At 60.4% G+C, this 21,099-nt stretch overlaps 2 protein-coding genes across 2 annotated transcripts; one reads left to right on the top strand and one right to left on the bottom strand.

Annotated features, from left to right (window-relative positions):
- Positions 1-23: 23 nt before the first annotated feature.
- On the bottom strand, positions 24-9,607 carry STRC (stereocilin). Its single transcript, XM_055796019.1, has 20 exons — positions 8,286-9,607; positions 7,853-7,915; positions 7,606-7,722; positions 6,976-7,148; positions 6,479-6,672; positions 6,092-6,251; positions 5,808-5,940; positions 5,343-5,525; positions 5,141-5,179; positions 4,578-4,996; positions 4,069-4,359; positions 3,521-3,656; positions 3,244-3,443; positions 3,091-3,181; positions 1,546-2,646; positions 1,340-1,482; positions 1,052-1,200; positions 866-963; positions 514-661; positions 24-97 (listed from the first exon to the last, which is right to left on the bottom strand). The coding sequence occupies exons 1-20, from the start codon at positions 9,585-9,587 to the stop codon at positions 24-26; spliced, it is 5,214 nt and encodes a 1,737-aa protein (XP_055651994.1). The 5' UTR covers positions 9,588-9,607.
- A 2,339-nt stretch (positions 9,608-11,946) lies between these two features.
- On the top strand, positions 11,947-21,077 carry PDIA3 (protein disulfide isomerase family A member 3). Its single transcript, XM_055819743.1, has 13 exons — positions 11,947-12,192; positions 12,333-12,411; positions 13,407-13,524; positions 13,958-14,065; positions 15,009-15,138; positions 15,618-15,734; positions 16,214-16,339; positions 17,211-17,393; positions 17,935-18,043; positions 18,909-19,037; positions 19,743-19,822; positions 20,333-20,390; positions 20,668-21,077. Exons 1-13 carry the CDS (start codon positions 12,035-12,037, stop codon positions 20,785-20,787), a joined length of 1,515 nt encoding a protein of 504 aa, XP_055675718.1. The 5' UTR covers positions 11,947-12,034; the 3' UTR covers positions 20,788-21,077.
- The last annotated feature ends 22 nt before the right edge of the window (positions 21,078-21,099 follow it).

Raw genomic sequence — 21,099 nt, 5'->3', positions numbered from 1 at the left:
TCACAGGTTTATTACTGGGATGCTCACAGAAAGCAGCGGGGCAGACAGAGGAGGAGAGCCAAGGTGAAGCCAGCCTGGGGCCTGGCACTGCTCCTGCCTGCAGGAGAGAAAGGCACCATGAGAGCTGAGCCTGCTAGCCTCAGCACCCCATGGAGGGGCTCACATCCCTGCTGCTGCTGGGAGACCTCACTCTGGGCAGGGACAGCACCATGTGCTGCGGCCCCCACAGCGGCCGTTCAGGACCTGGCTTTAGGGCAGGGGCAGCAGCAGGAAGGTCACATCTGGGCAGAGGTGGCGTGGGACATGTCCCGAGGGGAAGCATGAGCTGGGCAGGCAGCGGGGACAGCCTCCCCACAGCCGAACCCACACGACCCGAGCTCTCCCAGCATCCCGGAGTGCCCGTGCTGAGCCTGGGGGTGCAGAGCCAGGACAAGGGGCGACCGGGCAGAGCAGCCCCCTGCGGCACACAGGCTGGGTGCCACATGGGGACAGAAGCCACCCTGCTGCTCTCACCTTGGCCATCCTGGGGAGCCTCTCCCTCACACTGGGCACTGGCCAGGGCCTGGCGCTGGGCACTGCCGAGCCACCGGCGCTGCTGTGGGGTGACAGCCACAGCCTGAGCGCTGGAGAGGGTGCGCAGCTGCGTGGGGCCAAACACCACCTGCAGGGAGAGGGCAGCCAGACATGGTGAGGCCCTGCGCCCTCTCCCCGGCAGTCAGGATGCATCCCACCTCCATGCCTCAATGTCCAGCATGGGGAATTCCCACCATGCTGGTCCAGCCGGGGATCCCCCTCCCCTGCATGCAGGGGGACGGTGCCACATGTGCCCGGCCAAGCGCACCAGCCAGGGATGCCAGGAACTCACTGCGAACTTGGGTGCCGGCACCGCAGAGATGGCCCGGGGTGTAAGCGCCCAAATCTGCTCGGGGACCAGTGCAGAGAGGACGATGTCGGGGAGCCCAGCTGGGGCACAGCAGGCAGGGTCAGGGTGCCATCCCTGAGCACAGGGGCTGGCAGCAGCCGCAGGGCACAGCCCCATCCAAGCACTCACCTGCCAACGTCCCGATCTCCGTGAAGATTTCAGGTCCCCAAGCAGCAGCTGGTCCGAAGGCAGCGTTGGAGGTCAAGTGGGTGGCCAGCACCTCAGCCTGCTGCTCTGTGCAGCGCAGGCTCAGCGAGCCCAGGAAAGGGGCAGCTTTGCTGTGAGGAGCAGGCAGCATCAGGCAGCCAAGCGCTGGGATGCAGCACTGCTGTCTGCACCAAGGCAGCCAGTGATGCCCACACCTCTTGGCCCCTTGATGGGGGGCTTGGCCCATGCCCCCGCTGGGCACACACCCACCTGAGCTCCCGGCTGTCCAGGCCCTGCAGCTCAGCCACCGGCAGCCCACAAAGCAGGTGCCCCAGTGCTACCAGCTCAGGCAGCCCCAGGTCCTGAGCGCTCGCCCTGCGCTGCCGCAGGAAAGCAGAGACCACAGCCCGCATCTGGGGGAGCGCCGGTCACAGGGGGGCAGCTGGTCCCTGCCCACCCCAGCCCCAGGACCTCACCTGTCCCTGTGACCAGCTGTCCAGCTCCCCCAGGGCAGAGAGGGCCCCCCAGTCCGGCAGCCGCAGCTCCCGCAGCTCCGGCTCACGCAGCTGGGTGGCCAGCCGGCCCAGGCGCAGCGTCTGGGCTGGCTCCAGCGCCCAGGCACTGCCCCACAGCTGTGGCACCAGCAGCTTCACCAGCTGCCGGCAGCCCCCAGCCCAGCGCCGCCAGGCAGCACCCGCACAGCTCCCCACGGGCAGCCCCCCAAGGTGAGCACAGCCACCCACAGCCAGACCCCAAGGCCACCACAGCCCTCCCCAAGGACAACCCCCACAAGGCCAGCACAGCCCTCCCACAGACAGCCCCTCGGAGGCCCCCCAAGGACGTTCCCCCACCACCGCGCCAGCACAGCTCCCTGCATCCAGCATCTCCCCACCAGGGCCAGCCCAGCCCAGCAGAGCCCCACCACCCCCACCAGCACAGCCGCCCATGTCCCCCCCAACCCCACCCATGTTCCCCCTCACCCGCCAGGCCTGGCCCAGGGCAGCCCGGAGCTGGTCAGGGCGCAGTGCAGGGTCCTGGCTGAGCAGCCCCAGGCAGCTCTCCAGCTGCTGGGGGGCCATGGCGGCCAGCTGGGCTGCGCTCCACGCCGCGGGGAAGGTGGCACGCACATCGGCACAGCTGGGCACGGGGGCTGCAGAGCCAGCCTGAGCGGGCTGGCCCCAGCCCCAGGGCCCCCACAGCACCCACTGCAGCGTGCATGAGGGGGACACACCAACTGGGGAGGAGATGGCATGAGGACATGGGGACACAGGGCCAGCCTGGGGAGGGGACATCATGGGGACACTGGGCACCAGGAGCACCAAGTGTGTGGACAGAGTGCTGGGAGGGCACCAGGGACAGGAGGTGCACCAGTGGGGACAGAGCTGGGAAGGGGAGTCCACAGTCTCACCTCGGTCCCCTGGCCTGGCAGCTGCCACCAGTGGGGCCACCAGCACTTCTTGTGGGCTGGGGTCCTCATCCAGGCTGCCCAGGGGGTGACAGAGATGTCCCAGCTCACTCTGCTCCCAGTCCCGCTGGCTCTGCAGCAGCTGCTCCACTGTGTCTCTGCTCAGTAAGTCCTGGGGCAGCACCAGGCAGATGTGGAGGGGGGCCAGGACAGACCACAGACCCCACCAGTAGAAAGGCCCAGGGGAGCAGCAAGGATGACACAGCCATGGGGGTGGGAGTGCTGGTGGGGTGGCACAGCCACAAGGATGGGGCACCGGCAGGGACAGCACACCCACGAGGATGGGACACCATTGAGGATGGCACAACCAGGAGGATGTGGTACTGGTGGGGACAGCACAGCCACGGGGGTGGGACACCACTGGGGATGGCACAGCCACAAGGATGGGACACCATTGAGGATGGCACACCCAGGAGGATGCGGGACTAGTGGGGACAGCACAGCCATGGGGATGGGGCACTCGGAGGGTTGCACAGTTGCAAGACCAGGTGGAGGGGCTGAGGCATGGCCAGCCATGGGGCAGCGTGGTGGCAGTGGGAGGGGACGCGGTGCTCACCCGGGGGATGGCACGCAGGCTCTCGAGGGGCAGCAGGAAGACCAGGTGCCCCAGCTGCTGCAGGGTGGGCAGGTGCCAGCCAGGGGGAGGCCTGTGGAAGCAGGCGTCAAGGTGGCACTGACAGGGCCCTGTGCCCCCCTGCCTGCCACCTACCCCAGCGCCTGCTCCGACAGCAGCAGCCGCCCCAGCTCAGCGGCTGCTTCCCTGGCCAGGCAGGTGCCCTGCAGGTCCCCCAGCCGCGGCAGCAGGCTCTCAGGCTGGATGCGGGCCACGCTCTCCCGGTCCAGGAACCCCACCAGTGGTCCCAGCTGGTCCAGGTCTTCCCCACCAAGCTCCACCCCTGCTGGGAGGTGCTGCAGGAGGGAGAGCCTAGGAGCAAGGGCAGGCAGCCGCATCTCCCCATACCCCATGCTGGGCTCCCTGCCCTTACCAGGGAGCGCAGGGCCCTGCGGGCCAGGGCTGCCCGGCGGGTGGCCGGCAAGGCCAGCAGGCTGTGGGGTTCACGGGTCACGTGGTCCAGGACCAGCTGCACCACAGCATCAGGTAGCATCTCCACCAGCTTCGCCCTGCAGAAGCCCGAGCACGCCTGTGCACTGCAGGGCAAGGGGCTGCTCTGCCCAGGGATGAATGGGGCACCGAGACACATCTTGCAGACCCCCTCTCATGGCAGGGGTGCCCAGGCGCCAGGCAGGGGCTCGCGGTAGGGCTGCGCCAGGGACAGCCAGGACCAGGGGCTGGGGGTGCCAGGAGGGCAGCGGTGCCTGCTGCAAGCTCCTGCCAGCAGTCCTGCTCCACATTTGGGGGCAGCAGGGCAGGGGCTTGCTGGCCCCTTGCAGACACAAGGAGGGTGATGGGCTCAAAGAGGGGGCTGTAGGCCAGGAGGCAGTTCTTTCCCCCCACCCGAGGGAAAGAATTAGTGGGAGCAGAAGGGGTTGCCCGTGGCCCTGCATCCCTGGGCCAGCTGCTCCCAACACCTACGGTAACTCCATGAGGAACCGAGGTCCCAGCCATGCCAGCTCCTCCTCGGAGAGCGCAGGACGTCTGAGCACCTCCTCCTGCACGCAGCGCCGCTGGGGACACCGTGCTGTGAGCGCAGGACAGGGACAGGCTGCCCGCGAGCCTTGGGGATCTTGGAGCCTCCTCCTTACCAGGCTGGCAGGCAGGGAGCGAGGCTGCACGTAGAGGGTCCGGAGAGCCCCCAGGAAATCCTCCCGGCCCGGCTCCTGCAGCTCGGCACAGCTCATGCCCACCACCAGTGAGCCCAGGGCACTGCAGGACAATGACGTTGGGGCTTCACTTTCCCCAGACCCACCGAGACCTGCTCAATCCTGCCCAGGGCAATGCCACGGCTCCCACCTCCTGCCCAGGGTACCCAGCCCTCTCCCAGCTCCCTTCCCTCCATGGGACTCCAGAAGGTGCTCCCAGCTGCCCCCCGTCCCGGTGCCCCAGCTGGTGCCTGTTGGCCAGCCCAGGCCAGCTGCTCTCACCCAGCAGTGCGGTGGCTGTGGTTAGTGCCGGCTCCCACCTCCATCCAGAGGAGCTGGGCCTGTTGGGGGGCAGTGGTGGGAGGCACAGGGGTGCAGCACCTTCCCCCACAGCCCTGCGCCTGGCCTCTGACCTGCTGCGGAGACCAGGGCAGGTTGGGGTCCCGCAGAGCCCCGTGCAGAGCCTGGGCGCTGGGACGCAGGAGCTGGAGGGGCAGCAGAGGCAGCAGGCAGTGAGCCCAGCTGTCCAGGGGCTGCAGAGCCTGCAGCAGGGATGCCGTCTGTGCTGCCAAGAGCAGGGGTAGGGCTGGCCCCAGGCATGCACAGCCTTGGACCCGGAGAGGGGCCAGCACAGCTGTCAGTGACGTGGGTCCCAGGCCTGGCAGCAGGGGACACATCCAGGATGCTTCCCCTGCCGTCACCTGCAGAGAAACACGCTGGCCTCACTGGGGACCCTGCGGCAGCACAGGCAGGTGTGGGGGTGCAAGATCTGGGGCTGCAGTCAGGCACCAGGGCATGACACCCACAGCCCATCCTTTTCCTGCAGAGGCACCTCGGACACTCACGTTGTCCCTCTGGAGAGCCCATGTGAGCAGGAAGGATGCCTGAGGAGGACAAGGCAGTGGTGATCAGCAGGGCCAGCACAGCCCTGGCAGGGTCCGGTGGCAAGGCTTGGAGGCTACCCAGCTGCATCGTGCTGGAGTCTCCAATGGTGTCCAGGGCACAGGGGGCCCCAGCCCAGGGCATGGGCAGTCAGGCTGGACTCACCTGGGCACGCGTCAGCTGCGTCGGCTGCAGCTGGAGCAGGAGGGAGTTCAGCTGGGCAGCTGACAGGTGCTCCAGGAAGCCCACTCCCATCTCAGGGAGGACGCCCCTCCATGCTGGCAGCTCCCCAGGGCTCACCATGGCCAGGTTGGTGGAGCGCAGCAAGTCTGCCAGCGCGAGCATGACCTGCCGGCACAGGGCAGGAGAGGCCATGAGCCCAGGGCTGGTGGGCAGCCTGCCCCAGCCCCTGTCACAGGAGGAGCCACAGGATGAACGTGGAGCTGGTGCTGGTGCCTGATCAGGACTCACTGCCCTGGCTCCCCTACTCGTGCCGGCATGCTGTGGCCAGGCTCCCACAGAGAGCGAGGGGATGGGAGCCAAGCTCCGCAGGGTGCCCATTCACAAGGTGCCCCTGGGTGCCTGGCACAGCCCACACATCCATCGCATCCCTCCCGGGGGCTTGCTCACCCGCCCGTGCTGCCGAAGGGTCCCTGCGGCTGCACACGCCAGCAGGCTCTGCTCCACTGCCCCCCGGGCATCCTGCAGCCACTCCAGGTCCTGCAGCTCCTCGGGGCTCAGGAAGCAGGCAAGGGCCCCCAGCCTGTGCAGAAAAGCCTGTTAGCAGGCAAGGGCAGCCCTGCCAGCACCCATCCTGGCCCCATGCTGCAGCAAGGCCACGGCCCTCGCAGCAGCACCGGGGTCCTGCGCCAGCCCAGCTCAGGGCATGGCTGTGCCGGCACTGCCACACTCACCTGCGCCCCAGCTCGGTGCCAGCCGCGCGGCTCCGGTTCGCCAGGCTGCCTGCCACGTGGCGGCCCTGCACCAGCCCCAGCCGCAGCAGCTGCCAGCCATCCCCCAGCCCCCAGATCTGCACAGGCAAAGGTGAACTCGGCTCAGGCTTCCTGACCAGACCTGGGGCTCCCAGCCAGGGCTGTGGGTTCAGCGTGCAAGGCCAAGGAAGGTGTCGCAGCCAGGGGATGCAGGATCAGGGGTGCAGGGTCGGGCAGGGTGGGATTCCCAGCTCCGGATCCCTGCCTGTGCTGGGCAGGGCTGGGGGTACAGGGCTGGGATCCCCGCTGGCCGTGGGGTGAGGGCATGCTGGCCAGGCAGAGCAGCCTGCATGGGGGGCCAGGGCTCACATCCCACCTGCTGGGGCGTGAGCTGCAGGAAGCAGCGCAGCGGCAAGTGGGGCAGCAGCGGCAGGACAGCATGGAGGAAGCCAAGGGGCCATGTGGGCACGGCCCCGAGGCAGGGGACTTGCAGCAGGCGCCTGGCAAAGGCAGCCTTCTGCCCCTGCGTCAGGCGCGCGCTGTGAGTCCGCAGAGCAGCAAGGCTGTGGGGACAGAGAACCGGGGCACAGCTGCAGAGACCTCCCAGGCCCACGCCAAGCCTGCACCCACCTCAAAGGGCACCCCAGAGACCATCACCAAGCACATGCCCTGTGGTGCCCAGAACCTAGGGGTACTTAGTGGCCTTCTGCATGGCTATTGCATGGGCTGCTTGGGCTGGGGCTCTGCAGGGGACAGGGCAGGATGGGGCTGGGCTGGGGGTCTCTTCAGGTGATGGCAAAATGCAGCGCACAGGCCAGAGCTGGCCGTAATGTGTGCAGGCAACCGGGGCACCCAGTGCTGCTTACACGCTTTCGTTGGCCAGGAGGGCTGGGGGGAGCCTTGCAATGTCAGTCACGGCCATGAAGGGGATGAACTGCGACAGACCGACAAACAGCTGCGGGGTGAGATGGGGCAATCTGCGGAGCAGCAGCACAGCCAGCGACGGCAGTGCATCCTCCCCGGACACAGGCGATGGCACCTGCAAAGCTTCATGAGTCCAGGCAACGAGCACAGGCCCAGTGCCACCCAGCTGTGTGCTGGGACAGCACCCTGTGGCATGGGCTCTGCACCCCTGTGCCTGGGCGCTGCAAACACACCCCTTGTGCACAGGCTCTGCACACACACACCCCGTGCACAGGCTCTGCACACCTGCGGTCTGCACACACACACACACACCCTGTGCATGGGCTCTGCACGCCTGGGGTCTGCACACACCCCCTCCCCGTGCATGGGCTCTGCAACCCCTCATGCATGGGAGCTGTGAACTCCAGCGAGCACTGACTGCACCTGCCCTGGTGCAGGGTCTACACCCCCATGTGTGGGTCTCTCCCCACATGCTGTGCACCACCCCCACCCCGGCTCTTCCCACCCATCACACAGGCAACCACCACACACGGGCTCTGCACACCCTGCCCTGTCCCAGCCCCTGTAACCACCTTGCCACGCAGCCGGTGCCAGGCGCGGTGCAGCAGGGCCAGGAAGCGCTGCACAGCCTCGGGCCCCACCGCATGCAGCAGCCCCTGGAAGCTCTCCTCTGGCATCCGCAGGTACTCCTGCGGGAGGCCACACTCAGCACAGCCACTGGCAGGGACCCAGGCCATGGGAGTGCTGGGGGCAGGCAGGCCCTGTGCTCCGCAGGATCCTGGGTGGGTCGGGAGCCAGCCTGGCTGGGTCAGGCAGTACCTGCGCCAGGATCTCCAAGGCAGGCACACCCTCGCTGTCCTGGAGCAGGTCCCAGAGCACCGCCTGCAGGAGAGAGCAGGGCTGCACTCCCTGCCCTGGCCCAGAGCTCCTCACCCAGTGCCCCACAGCAGGTCTGGGGCAGCCTTGCTGCAAGGAAGCTGACCCAGGGGCAGAGACCCCCCTCTTAGCCCTGAGCAGCAGCCCTGAGACCCCAATCCAGGACTAGCCATTCCCAGCCACTGGTGGCTGAGGAGAGCACATGCACCAATCCTGCTCCCAGCCTGGCTGGCACTGGACAGTGACCCTGGGACTGGGGCACATGCCCTGGCTGGACCCCACAGCGGGCAGGAGGGCTTCCCCGGGTCTGGCACCCAGACCACCGCCTCGGACCCAGGGAGGCCCTCACTCGCTGCCCCAGCGCTGCCCAACTCACGCTAAAGCAGCTCAGCAGCTCCCTCTTGGCCGGGACCCTGCGCTCCCACCCCAGGTACTGGCCCACGGCTCGCAGGATGCCTGCAGATGAATTCGCCCCCAGCAAGCCCCAGAAGGAGGTGTTGTCCAGGAGGCTGGAGAGGAGGATGGCCTCGCTCAGCTGCTCCCTGGCCACCTGCCCAGCCTCCTCTCGTCTGGAGGCGGTCAGGCTGCGGTCAAGCAGGCGCAGGAGGTAGTTCACGTGGGGGGCCCAGCCTGGAGCCTCCTCCTGGCACCGCGGCAGCTGCAAGGCCAACCCCAGCAGGTAGGCAGCCAGGTCTGGGCAGAGCTCCACAGCATCCAGCCTGCGGGGCATGGGCAGGAGTGCCAGGAGCTGCTGCAGCAGGCAGCGTCCACTGGGCAGGGCACCCTGGCAGCGTGCCCCGACCACAGGCTGGGGATGCCCCAGCAGCTGCAGGAGGGAGGCATTGGTGCACACCAGCTCCTGGAAGCAGCAGGGACACACAGTCCTGCACAATTCCAAGAGACCAGTGCTCCCCCATGCCCACAGGCTCTGGCCCCCGAAGGAGCAAGGGTCTGCGCCCCCGGGCTCTGAGACACCGGGCATCTGTGCCCGGGGCTGGGGACCACCACACAGCTGGGAGAGCGAGGCCCAGGGGTCAGCGGGCAGCAACTCACAGCTCCTGCTGCCACAGAGCCGGGCATCCCAGAGCATGGGGCTTCCCAGGAAGCAGCTCCAGGCGTCCTCCCAGCGTATGCAGGCACTGCAGCTGCGGGGCCCAGCCAGGTCAGCACAGAGCTGCTCCAGCAAGACCTGCTGGGGCCCAGGGGTCTCCCTCAGGGAGGTGTTGCTGCAGACAGTGCTGTTGAACTGGGCAGGGTAGTGCTCCCGGCAGGCCCGGGCCCATGCCAAGCCCCCCTCACCCATGGAGAGGTACCAGGCTGCGTTGGAGCAGGCAGCCCCCAGGTCCTCTGGGCGCTGGCTGGAGCCCCGGGAGCTGTTAAAGAGGTTGCAGTAGAGGTAGACGGTGAAGTTGGAGACACCTGGCAGCCCAGGGATGCTGTCATTGCACACAGCCTCCAGAACAGGGGGCAGGAGCGAGAGCTGGTTCTGGGGCACGGCTGCAATTCCCCGGGGGACAGGCTGGAGGCAGCTGGGGAGGGGTGGTGGAGCAGGGAGCACCCCAGCTGTGAAGCCCAGGCCCCGGGCATCCCAGCTGATGTTGTGGTGGAAGCCCCTGCAGGGCAGAGACCAGATCAGCAACCGTCTGGCTGGGGCAGCCCCAGCACCCCTCTCCAACATAGCTGCCCACTGCAGCCCTGCCTGCCCTGGAGGAACCCCTTGTCTGCAGCCCAGGTGCCCGTGCTGCCCGTCCCATCCCATCCTGTCTGGTCCTGTCCCATTTCATCCCATCCCATACCTTCCCACCCCAATCCCCATCTGGTCCTATCCTATTTCTTCCCATCCCGTCCCATCCCACCCCGTCCCACCCGCCCGACTTACCAGAGCAGCAGCTGCGGCAGCGTCCCTGCGGGCGAGCCCGGCGTCAGGCGGCGGCGGCGAGGCACCGGGCACCGGCACCGGCGGCATCGCTTACCTACACAGCGCCCGGCGCCGTCGGTGCGCGGGGGCCCCAGCGCGCGCCCCGCCGCCCGCAGCAGCGCATCCCGCAGCCCCGGCGCGCGGCTCCAGAGGGGCCCGCACGGCCCCGGCCCCCCGCCCCGCTCCTCCGCCCCGGCCCGGCCCGGCGGCGGCTCCCAGCGCGGCCGGGGCTCGGGGGGCGGCCCCCCGCCGCGGCGGCCCCGCAGCCCGCGGTGCAGGCGGAGGAGCGCGGCCCGGCGCCGGCTGCCCCGGGGCGGGAGCAGCAGCCGCCCCGCTCCCCGCCGCTCGCCCGCCAGCCCCGGCCCCCCCCGGGGGGGCGGAAAACTCGTCCGCGCCCCCCCGAGCGCCCCGAGGGGTCGAGGCAGCGCTGCTCGCCGACGGGGTCCCCACGGCCGACAGCCCCGCCGGCGGGTTCTGCCCGGGGGGAAAGCGTCCCCCCGCACCCCCGGGCTCCGGCTGGTGGGACGGCGGGGACCGCTCCGCTGCGTTGCCGTCGGGCCTGAGGGACGGGGACGAGGCGGGGTGGTGGGGCGCCGGTCCCTCCCGGGGCAGCTCCTGCGGGGCAGGGTCCAGCTGGCCGCATGCCGCATGCACTGACCCCCCCGACCCCCGCAAGAAGCTGCATCCCTCGGGGGCCCATTGAGCATCGCCCCACCGCAGGCAGCCAGCGTGCACCGACGTGCAGCCCCTGCTCTTTGGGACCCCTGCAGCTCCCGGCACAGACCACCCCAGACCACCACCCATATCGCCAGAGCTGTGCAGGGGGCAGCCCACACCCTGGGGGCGGGGGCTTTACCCCCGGGAGCCGTGCCCCCACACCTGCACCGGGGGCAGGGGCTGGGAGAGCAGGACAGACCCTCGAGCATGGTTCCATCGCACCGAGGTCTGTGGTCCCAGAGGGGTGTGCTCACTCACCGGAGCTGGGGTCCCACAGCAGCAGCAGGAGCAGCAGCCCAAAGCTGGGAAGGGAAGCAGCCATCCCCGCGGCCTGCAGCCCGTGGGAGCGAGGGAGAGATGGACCCACACAGCCTGCACGGGCAGCTGCCGCAGCGCTGCCCAACTAGCCTGGAACTAGCTTTGCCCCTGCCCTTGCCTCTGCCCCAACCCCTGCCTTTGCCCCTTCCCAGCCCCTACCCTTCACCTTGCCCCTGCTCTTGACCTTGACCCTGCCCAGCCCCTGCCCCTGCCCGCTCACGCCACCCCTGCCGCCGGGGCTCAGGCGCGGCGGCACTGACTCCCGCAGGCCTCGGCTCGGGGCTGTAACCCGAGGCCACCGCCGAACGCCCCCCTCCCCCCCGCCGCCGCAGCCGGTGCCGAGCTCTTGCATTATTGATGCCGGTAACCCGGCAGGGGCGGGGGCAGCGGGGCTGCGGGCACTGCGGGAGCAGCTCCCACCCTGGGTCTCCGCGGTGCACCGGCGGCGGTCCCGGAGTGGACGGCAGCGCTCCCTGTCGGCCCCGGGGCGCGGGGGGAATGGGACAAGCAGCGAGCGGGCTCTGGGCTGGCGGTGCCCGTGGAGTTGGAGGCGGCGGGCAGGAGGCTCCCGGCGGGGCGTCCAGCACGCTTTGCAGGCACGGTGCCCACAGCAGGGCTTCTAGCGAACACAGAGCGGTTTAATGAGTGAAATCCTTGGCGGAGCCGCAGTCATTGCGGCAGCGAGGAGCTCCCGGCCCCCAGCCCCGGCGGGCAGGCCCTGCGCTCGGCGGGCCGCGGGGCTGGCCGCTGGGACGGGCGACGGGAGGGGGCGCAATTCTTCGCCGTGGCTCAGGGACGTGGCCGAGCCCCGAGTGCAGCGCGGCCCAGCACGGGCGAACCAGTGCCGTCCCGGGAGCGGTCGAGGCCCTACTGAGGCCCAACGGGGCCCGGAAGCCGCTGCCGCCGCCCCTCACCTCACGCCGCGGCCCGAGCGGTGGCCAAACCGGGCGGCGGGGAACGGAGCAGCGGGGTCGCCGCAAGTGGCCCCGCCCACCCCTGCCGGCAGCTCATTGGCCGGAGCTGGCGTGACGCATGGCGTGGCGCCCAACGGAGAGCTGCCACACGGCAGATCCGGCTGGGGGGGGTGGGACTTCCGGCCTGCGGCCCCCGGCGCCCGTTCAGCCGCCGCCGCCGCCGAGGAGAGAACCCCGCGCCGCGCCGCCCCGCCAGCCATGTCCGCGCCCCGGCCGCGGCCCGCCGCGCTGCTGCTGCTCCCGCTGCTCGCCTTCGCCGCCCGCGCCTCCGACGTGGTGGAGCTCAGCGATGCTGACTTCGAGAGCGGCCTGGCCGAGCGCCCGGGGCTGGTGCTGGTGGAGTTCTTCGCGCCCTGGTGAGGGGCCGCCGGGGGCGGGTGGGAGCGGCGGAGCCGGGCCCTGCGGGGCGCCAGGCGGGCGGGCAGGGCCGTGCCGGGGGATGGCGGGCAGGGCCGGGGCGCTGCGGGCCGGCCTAACCCCCTCCGGTCCCCCCCAGGTGCGGGCACTGCAAGCGGCTGGCGCCGGAGTACGAGTCGGCAGCGACCAGGCTGAAGGGGATCGTGCCGCTGGTGAAGGTGAGGGCTGCGGCGGCGGCTGGGCCCACGGCGGCGCTGGCACGGCGGCCTGCGGCGAGGCTCTGAGCAGATAAAAGCTTTGCAGTCGCAGTCGGCCCACAGCGCTTGCCCATGTGCATGTCGGGCCTGCTCGGGGGGCTCCAGAGCTCTGAGGGGCTTCGTCTCTCTGAGGATTTAGACACGAGGGAACGCTCTGGAAGGGGAAGCCTGCGAGGGCTGCTGCCACTCGGGTGGTGTGCGTGTATCATGGGTGTGTGCGAGTGCGTAGAAGGAAGACTGCTCACCCAAAGTGGGAGGTAGAAGCCACCTCTGAGCTGTGTAAGCGAGCCTGAGAACTAGCCCTGTGCTGTACTTCACAGTGCTGTCCCTTGGCTTATAAAGCAAGGGTTGCTGTCTGAGAGCTTTCTCTTCCACTGGAAAACTTGTGTAGTTGCTGCAAATCAGAGTTTTCCTCTTCCTTTATGGGAAGTCGCATGGACTCTTGACACTGTGGCCTCTGTCTGTTGAGGTCGGCCTGTTTTCTTCAGGTGTCGTAGGAACTTCAGGAATGATAAGGTACTGAGAACAGCTGATTCCTATTAAGCCTGTCATTGATTACAAGAATCTACCCTTTCTATTTTTTGCACCTAGTCTGACCAAACTCGCAACTATGTAATCTTTCCAGTATCTCCCTAAACATTTTGCTGGGCCTGTGGTTACACCCATGCTACTTCCTTTCCCAGTCTTGACTCTCCCGCAGTAGGCTGCATAGATCCCCTTCCAACCCCTTGATCGAGTGTGTTAGGCCTGGCTTTTGGTCTTGTGCACGTGGGTCTTATAGATGCTTTGCAGCTCCTTGCACTTCATGTGAAAGGAATCTAGCCTTGGTTAAAGACACACGAGGGCTTTCAGACCGTCTGGGCTTTGTACGTGATAATGTGGGCAATGGCAAAGCTGCTTTTTTCTGTGCATATGAATGGCTTGGTTTCCGAGCAGCAATGTTTCTCTTCCTTTAGGTTGACTGTACAGCAAACTCAAACACCTGTAATAAGTATGGAGTCAGTGGATACCCCACCTTAAAGATCTTTCGAGATGGAGAAGAGGCAGGAACCTATGATGGGCCCAGGACAGCAGGTAAGAGCTTATCAGCAAGCATCTGGCTTGCAGAAATGGTGCTGGAAGGAAGGCCCACGCATGATAGAATTGTGTCAGGGATGCTACGTGTGTTGAAGGATACAAAGAAGGTCCCCACCTACACGCTCACCCCGCTTTGTTCTTTCCAGAACTCTTTGTGCTGGTGGAGCCCTGAATGTTTATTATCCCTTAAAACCCTTCTTTAAAGGTGAAGGTTTCCACATTAATCCCTAGTACCCTTGGTGAGTAGTATCTGCAAATTGCTAGAAAGTTCCCATGTGAAGCTGGTAGTACCTCTCCTTTGGTTAACATCATATTGTTGTATGGGAGAGGTGTATGGATTCTGCAGAAACAATTTTTGTTTTAGGAAGTGTGAAAAATGTCTTGTGGAAATTTGTATAGATCACTTTAATCCTTTAACTTTTCTTTTAAGATGGGATTGTCAGTCACCTCAAGAAACAGGCGGGACCTGCTTCAGTGGCTCTCAATTCTGTGGCTGAATTTGAGAAATTCATTGGTGATAAAGATGCTTCAGTAGTGGGTGAGTAGATACGGTGCAGCGCGGAAATCGGTAGATGCTTGACTCTGGGAGATGTCCTGGGGAATGTGCTGTGAAAGGATAAGAGGCAGCATCACAGGCTGTAGCAAGAAAGATTCCAGATGGACATGAGCAGAAAAGTTTTTCGTAATGAGGACGATAAAGCACTGAAACATGTGCCCAGAGGGATTTTGAATCATTCAGTCTGGGAGGTTTTTCAAAACCTGGTTGGACAATGCTCTGAGCAACCTGATCTGACTTTGAAGCTGCTTCTGCTTTGGGCAGGAGCTTGGACTCAATGGCCTCTGGGGATTCCTTCCAACCTTTTTTTCTTTTCCCCTTCTGTTTGTTGGGGTATTTTCTTTCCTGTGACTCTTGAACTTCCTGGCACCATAGTGTCTATTTTTTTAAAGTTTGTTACTCTTTTGGCTGGCTGACCACAGATAGCTTTTGATTGCTGTAAAGTACATTCAGGTGTTGTCTTGTGACACAGGTAGGGCGGTCGACATCATATGATTTGACCATGGTTTATGAGTGGCGATAGCAGCTTTCCTTTGTGCTGATCAGGTGCCATCTTACAAGCATAACTGGATGAGTATTGATCAGTGTTCCTGAACTTACTTTTATGAAGTACCATTGGCAGTTGTTACCACTACTAGTGCCACGTGGTTACAAAGGGTATCTCTGTACTCAGAGGACAGCTGCCTTTTGGCTGAATGACTAAGCTGGGCAGACTCTTGAGTAACATTCTGCTGGTGGAAGGGAGGGAGTATGGAAAGGTTCCAATAAAAACAGGAGAGAAGCTGTCAGAGATGAAGGCCTGAACGTGCATTGCAGGACTGGATTCAGAAGTGATCTTTCAGTGCGTTGTAGAGCTAAATGATGAGCACTGTATGGTGACTGCTGCTGAGTTGGTTTAGGATCACTATCTGTCTTTCTGCTGCAGGCTTCTTTGGAGATGCATCTGGTGATGCTTATTCAGAATTCATGAAAGCTGCCAACAACCTAAGAGATAACTACCGTTTTGCGCACACCAGTGAGGACCAATTGGTGCAGAAGTATGAGGAAGATGGAGAGTAAGTTAGTTGTCTCAATAACAAGGAATCTTGGTGTTATCTGAAAAATTCTTGGATTCCAGTTGTTAACTGGATTCACGTTCTGAACATAGCTTAAGCTCTTGTTTCTTCCCCAGCTGCCAGTGGCATATCTTTTTTTTTTTTTCTCTTTTGGGTTGAGATAAAAAGGTACAGATGTTTGCAGGCTCTGGAGGGTTAGTCTCTGCCCCTGGGTGGGAAGTATCTCAACAGAGGCATTTTGTTTAGCCATTGCTCGTTATGGTGGGGTTTTTGTTTCTCATTATGGCCTGTCCATATAAGGGAAAGGGGTCTGACAAGTAGATCTGTAGTAGTGCTGCCAAGGAACTAGACTGTCTTCATTGAAGCTATGAACAGTGAATGGGGATAGTCACTGGAGATTGGGCTCTTGCCTCATCTAGCTGCCATCCCTGGAAGCCCACAGATACTTAAACTAATTGACAATACCCGCTTCCCCACAGGGGTATAGTCTTATTCCGTCCTCCGCGCCTGACCAATAAGTTTGAGGACAGCTCTATCAAGTACACAGAAGACAAAATCACCAGTGGAAAGATCAAGAAGTTCATCCAGGAGAACATGTGAGTGATTCCTCACCAGAGAACTTGATAGACTAGCCCCAGTTGGATTTGGCCCTCTAAGAAATTTTTCTCTAGCTGGCATTGCTGTCACTTCCTGGCTTAGTCTGCAAAAGAGCTGTCATGCCTCTGCTGTCTCCTTTGGGGACCTCCTTTCTAGAAATCCTGGCGTGGCTGTTGGCATTTACTCTCCATATTCCAACAACCACACTTGTGTTTAAAAACTGAACTTCTTGAAGTTATACCAGTTTTGGTCTTGTTTAGGTCAGATACGGCCCCTGCTGTTGTGGCTCGAGGTGGAGATTTGACTTAGAATAGCATGATATGTGAATGAGCAAAGATACCTTCCTCGCGTCTTACTTATTACTGGAATTTAATGTTCTTGGGTGGGCTACAAGGTTGTGCTGCATCAAGGGCATTCCTGGGAGGTGATGGGTTCTGGGCATTCTAACTGAAGTTGCTAACATCTGTGTTGCTGATAGCTTTGGCATCTGCCCACACATGACTGAAGACAACAAAGACTTGATCCAGGGTAAGGACTTGTTGGTGGCATACTATGATGTGGACTATGAGAAGAATGCAAAGGGTTCCAACTATTGGCGCAACAGGTATGCAGCGGTGGGGTTAATCAACCTGTCTCATTTGTTCCCTTCCTTGTTGCTGTTCCATAGCTCACTTGACAGAGTTTCTCCTGTTGTTCATACATGAATTCTCTCCCAGAAAGCTTCCAGCTGAGTTTCTAATTGGAACTGTTGGGGTGGCTGCTGCCTGCAGAGCCCAAAGCATGCAATACGCGTATCCTTTGAAACCCCACCTGCTTAGTCTTGGATCCCTGTGATGTATGAAGGCACGGACTCTGGTTGTGGTGCAACCAGAGACACTTTATTGTACAGAGAAGCTCTTATTTCTATCTCTTAGCCGGGATACAAATTCCAGCTGTATGTACCACCAGGCTCAGGGCAGAAACCATTCATGCAGTTACATAGTTACATATCACTACAAGCATGCAGACACCTATTTGCTACTAGATAACCATGTGTATCTTCCTTATTCTACTTCACAATACCCAGCTGTTAATCTCCTGCCAGATCAGACATTCCCCATCCTCCTCTCATACATCTCTCTTCAGACATTCTCTATCCTCCTCTCCCACAGATCCCTAGTCCTTAGACCTTAAAGACAAACATACTTACTGGTGTTGTGTGGGATTCCATCCTTTGTATTCCCCAGTGCCTGAGACCCTGGTGGTCACGCTGACAGGGGTAGAGGATGAAAGCAGACAACATTTGCATAGGCTTCATTCACAGTAGACACAAGCTTACTCCTCTTTAACACCATTTCTGTAGGACTAGCCTATGCAAACACATCACACCGTTGATTGTCCAGGGTGCAGTTGAAGGATGTTATGTCAGAAAATGTTCCAAGGAATAATGCTTTGTGTTTTATGGGTTTTGTTTGTGTTTGTTTTTCCCCCCTCAGAGTTATGATGATTGCAAAGAAGTTCTTAGATGCTGGGCACAAACTGTCTTTTGCTGTTGCTAGTCGGAAAACCTTTGGCCATGAGCTTTCAGAGTTTGGTCTAGAGAGCAGCGTGGGTGAGGCTCCAGTTGTTGCCATCAGAACTGCTAAAGGAGATAAATATGTCATGCAGGAAGAATTCTCGTAAGTTTTTGAACTTAGCGGTGTTGCCTCGCACTTGCTAGGCTTATGATCTGGTCGGAGACCTTCAGACCAACGTCATTAGCTTGGAGGAAACAGGAAAGCTGGATATTCCAGCTGGACAAAATTGCTGGGTCAGAATGGCTCCTACTCGATGTGTTTTCCTGCCCTCTAGAGAGCTTACAACCCCTCCTATTATACAGAGTTAGAGAATTTAATTCAAGATACTTAAGTGTCTGGTTAGGAGCTAAGATGCATTAAAGGGTAGAGGAAATAGTTGTACCTTTCTTCTTGAAAGAAGAAACGTAAGGGTGCTGGAAGGCCTAAAACTTTGAATGGGATGTGCATCCAGCCTCCTGTCAACTCTCCTAAGAGCATCTTTGCACTTGTTCTGGGGTCTTCTAAACCAGCCCCAGACTGGTGCTCTCAGACATACAGGTGGCATCTGTTCTGTGGGTGGAAGGAGCTTAAATAAGCCTTGAAAGTTTTCCCCTCTCATCCTGTATGTGTGGTGATGGCTGTAAAATGTCACTTCCACTTTCAGCCGTGACGGAAAGGCTCTGGAGAGATTCCTGCAAGATTACTTTGATGGAAACTTGAAAAAGTATCTGAAATCGGAGCCTGTCCCTGAAAGCAATGATGGCCCTGTGAAGGTGAGCACCACATCAAGTGTAGCAGCAGCTCCTATCAGTAGATGTAGAAATGCTGTTCAGCAGCAGCTTTTAGACATATGCCAATATCCCATGCTGCACACACTGTGTTGTGGCATCTTGAGAAGCCTCTGCTGTGATAGATGGAAGAATTCACTTCCTTGTTATACTGCAGTTTTCTGAGCCAAGGGAGAAATGCAACTTGCAGTTTTGATTCTATTTTGTTATCTTGGCACAGTAGCTGCTGCTTGAGCGTGCTGGTGATGTGCTAACAAGTGCAGGATCATCCAGATTTACAGGGATTATGCACAGGCCTGCTGTCTTGGCTTGTGCTCTCTCATGGCACAGCCTTCAAGTTGGTCGTGACTGTGCTATTTCTAAGGAGTTATGTGTCTCTCATCACTGCAGAGGGGTGGTATAACTCCTGCCCCACCCCTCATAGTAAATTCTGCCCTGTGTTGCATGGCCTGGCGTTATGATGAGGGCCTTATAAGGGAGTGGAACTTGCTGTGTGGTTTTGTGTGGATGGGGATAGCCTCAGCCGGTCTTGCTAGACTGATTCCTCAGCCTGGAACCTGCTGGGATTAAAAAGAAATTATTTTGTCCTCTTCCTGCAAGGATACCAGAAGCAAACCTCATTTGCAGGTAGTGCTGGTACCTTGTGATGGGTTTTTACCTGCAAGTTGGGGGTGTTAGGGCTTGGTGAAGAGTTGCGTGTCTGATGATTGTGCTGCTTGCTGTGTAGGTGCAGTGTGACTTGCTGTGGGAGGGCCAGGCTTTCTTGGGCAGAGTATGTGGAGCACGTCATGTTACAGTCTCACTCTTGACTTTAAAAAAAACCTTGATTTGTGTGATCAAATGTTATCAGGTGGTGGTTGCTGAGAACTTCGATGAAATTGTTAATGCAGAAGACAAAGATGTCCTGATAGAGTTTTATGCGCCCTGGTGTGGCCATTGCAAGAATCTGGAGCCCAAATACAAAGAATTGGGGGAGAAGGTAAGTCTGGGACATTATTGGAATCACAAACTAGAATTTTGCAGCACTAAAAAATTGTTCGGGTTCTGTCTGTCTAGCCTTTATGATAACAGGGCATAATTGCGCCTTCCTGAGGACTATGAGTTCTAGCATCTCCTGCGAATGTAGAAGTAGGTTAGCAAGATCTGGAGTGCGGTAGTAACCACACCAGTAGGTTTAACCTGTGCCCATTGTTGTGGCACATAAATATTCCCTGATTCAGCAACTGGCCTCAGCTACCAAAGTTCCTTCTTGGGTCTTTTCCCTCTGTGTGAAGGATAACACTGCCCTGCACGCAAGTGAAGTAAACCTGTTCCCCCAGATCTGACCAGCCTTTTGCTGTTTGGCCATCAGGCACCCCTCCTTCCTGCATATCCTCACAGCTCACTTTCTAAGATGGAGGGTAAGCAGTTGCTCTGGGGTAAGCATTCTCCAGAACTTGTACCAGACCAATTCAGCAGGTACCACTGGGAGATGTGGGCTCCATGCAGCTGGCTGAGGAGGGACTTTGTTCCCTGTGCCCCTGCTGAGGCAGAAGTAATAAACTGCTTAGAAGAAATTTGCTCACCTTTTAGCATACTGTGTGCCCTGTCCTCTGACATTGCTATCTTGGATGATGTTGATTGGTGAGTTCCTGTGTTAACTGCTATGGATTGGGTACTAATAAGCTCTTTCTACCAACAACAGCTCAGTAAAGACCCCAATATCATCATTGCCAAAATGGATGCTACAGCCAATGATGTGCCTTCTCCGTATGAAGTCCGAGGGTAGGTGTTACCATTGTTATACCATTGTGTCACCGTATGAGTTCACATTTGTGTCTCCGGCCAGCAACCACAGCAGAATTGCTGAGAGTCTCGCAGGGAGGATGGGTGGGAGCGATTGGCATGCGATCACCAGGCATTTGCTTAGTGTGAAGAAATCAAGAGTGAAAACAAAGGATATCCAGCTGCCTTGTTTCTCTGGGATTCCAGTGCCCTGGCTGTGCCCGGAGGCCTGTCTTGCTGCTTTTGAATTTGCTGTGATTCTGTTCTTGGCAGTGTAAAAACAGCTCACTTTTCCGAAAACAGTTTAGCTAGACAACTTGGACATTCTTGGGCTCATCCAACTCTTTGGACATGGCCAGGCTTTCAGAGGCCACACTTGCTGGCATCAGAGTTGCTGAAGCTGTTGGTGTGTTAAACCAGGGGAATGCAGGGTGCAGGTCCCTTCAGTGAGGGCTGGTCTGAAAGAAAACAGAGCGCATAGGAGCTTACATGCCTCTTCTCTTTCCCCAGCTTCCCCACCATCTATTTTGCTCCAGCTGGCAAGAAGCAGAGTCCAAAGAAGTATGAGGTGAGTATTTTGCTGCTTTGTAAAGAAGTGAAGCAGCATCCAGCTGTCCAAACAATGCCAGTCCTCTCTGGAGTTGCAGTTGGCGGTCTGTCCTGTTACCCTGGGAACATACCCAGTGGTACCTGCTGGGAACGTGCTGCTGCACGCTGCAGACCCACGGGGAGAGCTTGGCTTGCCATCACGTTGGTCTCCTGCCTGGCACCTGAACTGCCCCTCTAGTAAAGGGGAAGCCCACGGGGAGCACAGGCACTGCCTTACTGTCTTGTCCTTTCTGCAGGGTGGCAGAGAAGTGAGTGACTTCATTAGCTACTTGAAGCGGGAGGCAACCAACACTCCCGTGCTGCAGGAGGAAGATAAAACCAAGAAATCCAAGAAAAAGGCGAAGGAGGATTTGTAAAGTACCCACTTGCCATCTTGGTCAGGATGAGCTCTGTGTGAATCGGGGAAGCACTGGGCAGACTGGGGCCAGTTCTGGGTTGTGGAGAGCCAGTGACCATGTGGGCCGAGGGGACCCAGCTGCTGTATCTAGTTCTGTTTAATTTCCTGCCGTCTCTTAGCTGCACTGTTGTGGGGCTCCCCAGACTGGTTTGTTTTGTGGTTTGGGAGGGGGTGGGGGGTAGGGTTATTTTCTAATTTTTTTTGTACATTTGGAGAAGTGAAACAATAAAATGACCCCCTTAAGACCAAGTGTCCCTGTCCTATGGAGACC

The sequence above is a fragment of the Falco peregrinus genome, chromosome 1, assembly GCF_023634155.1.
Source record: "Falco peregrinus isolate bFalPer1 chromosome 1, bFalPer1.pri, whole genome shotgun sequence".
NCBI lineage: Eukaryota > Metazoa > Chordata > Aves > Falconiformes > Falconidae > Falco > Falco peregrinus.
Note: the sequence above shows the minus strand (reverse complement) of the source record. Positions and strands in the feature narration are given on the sequence as shown.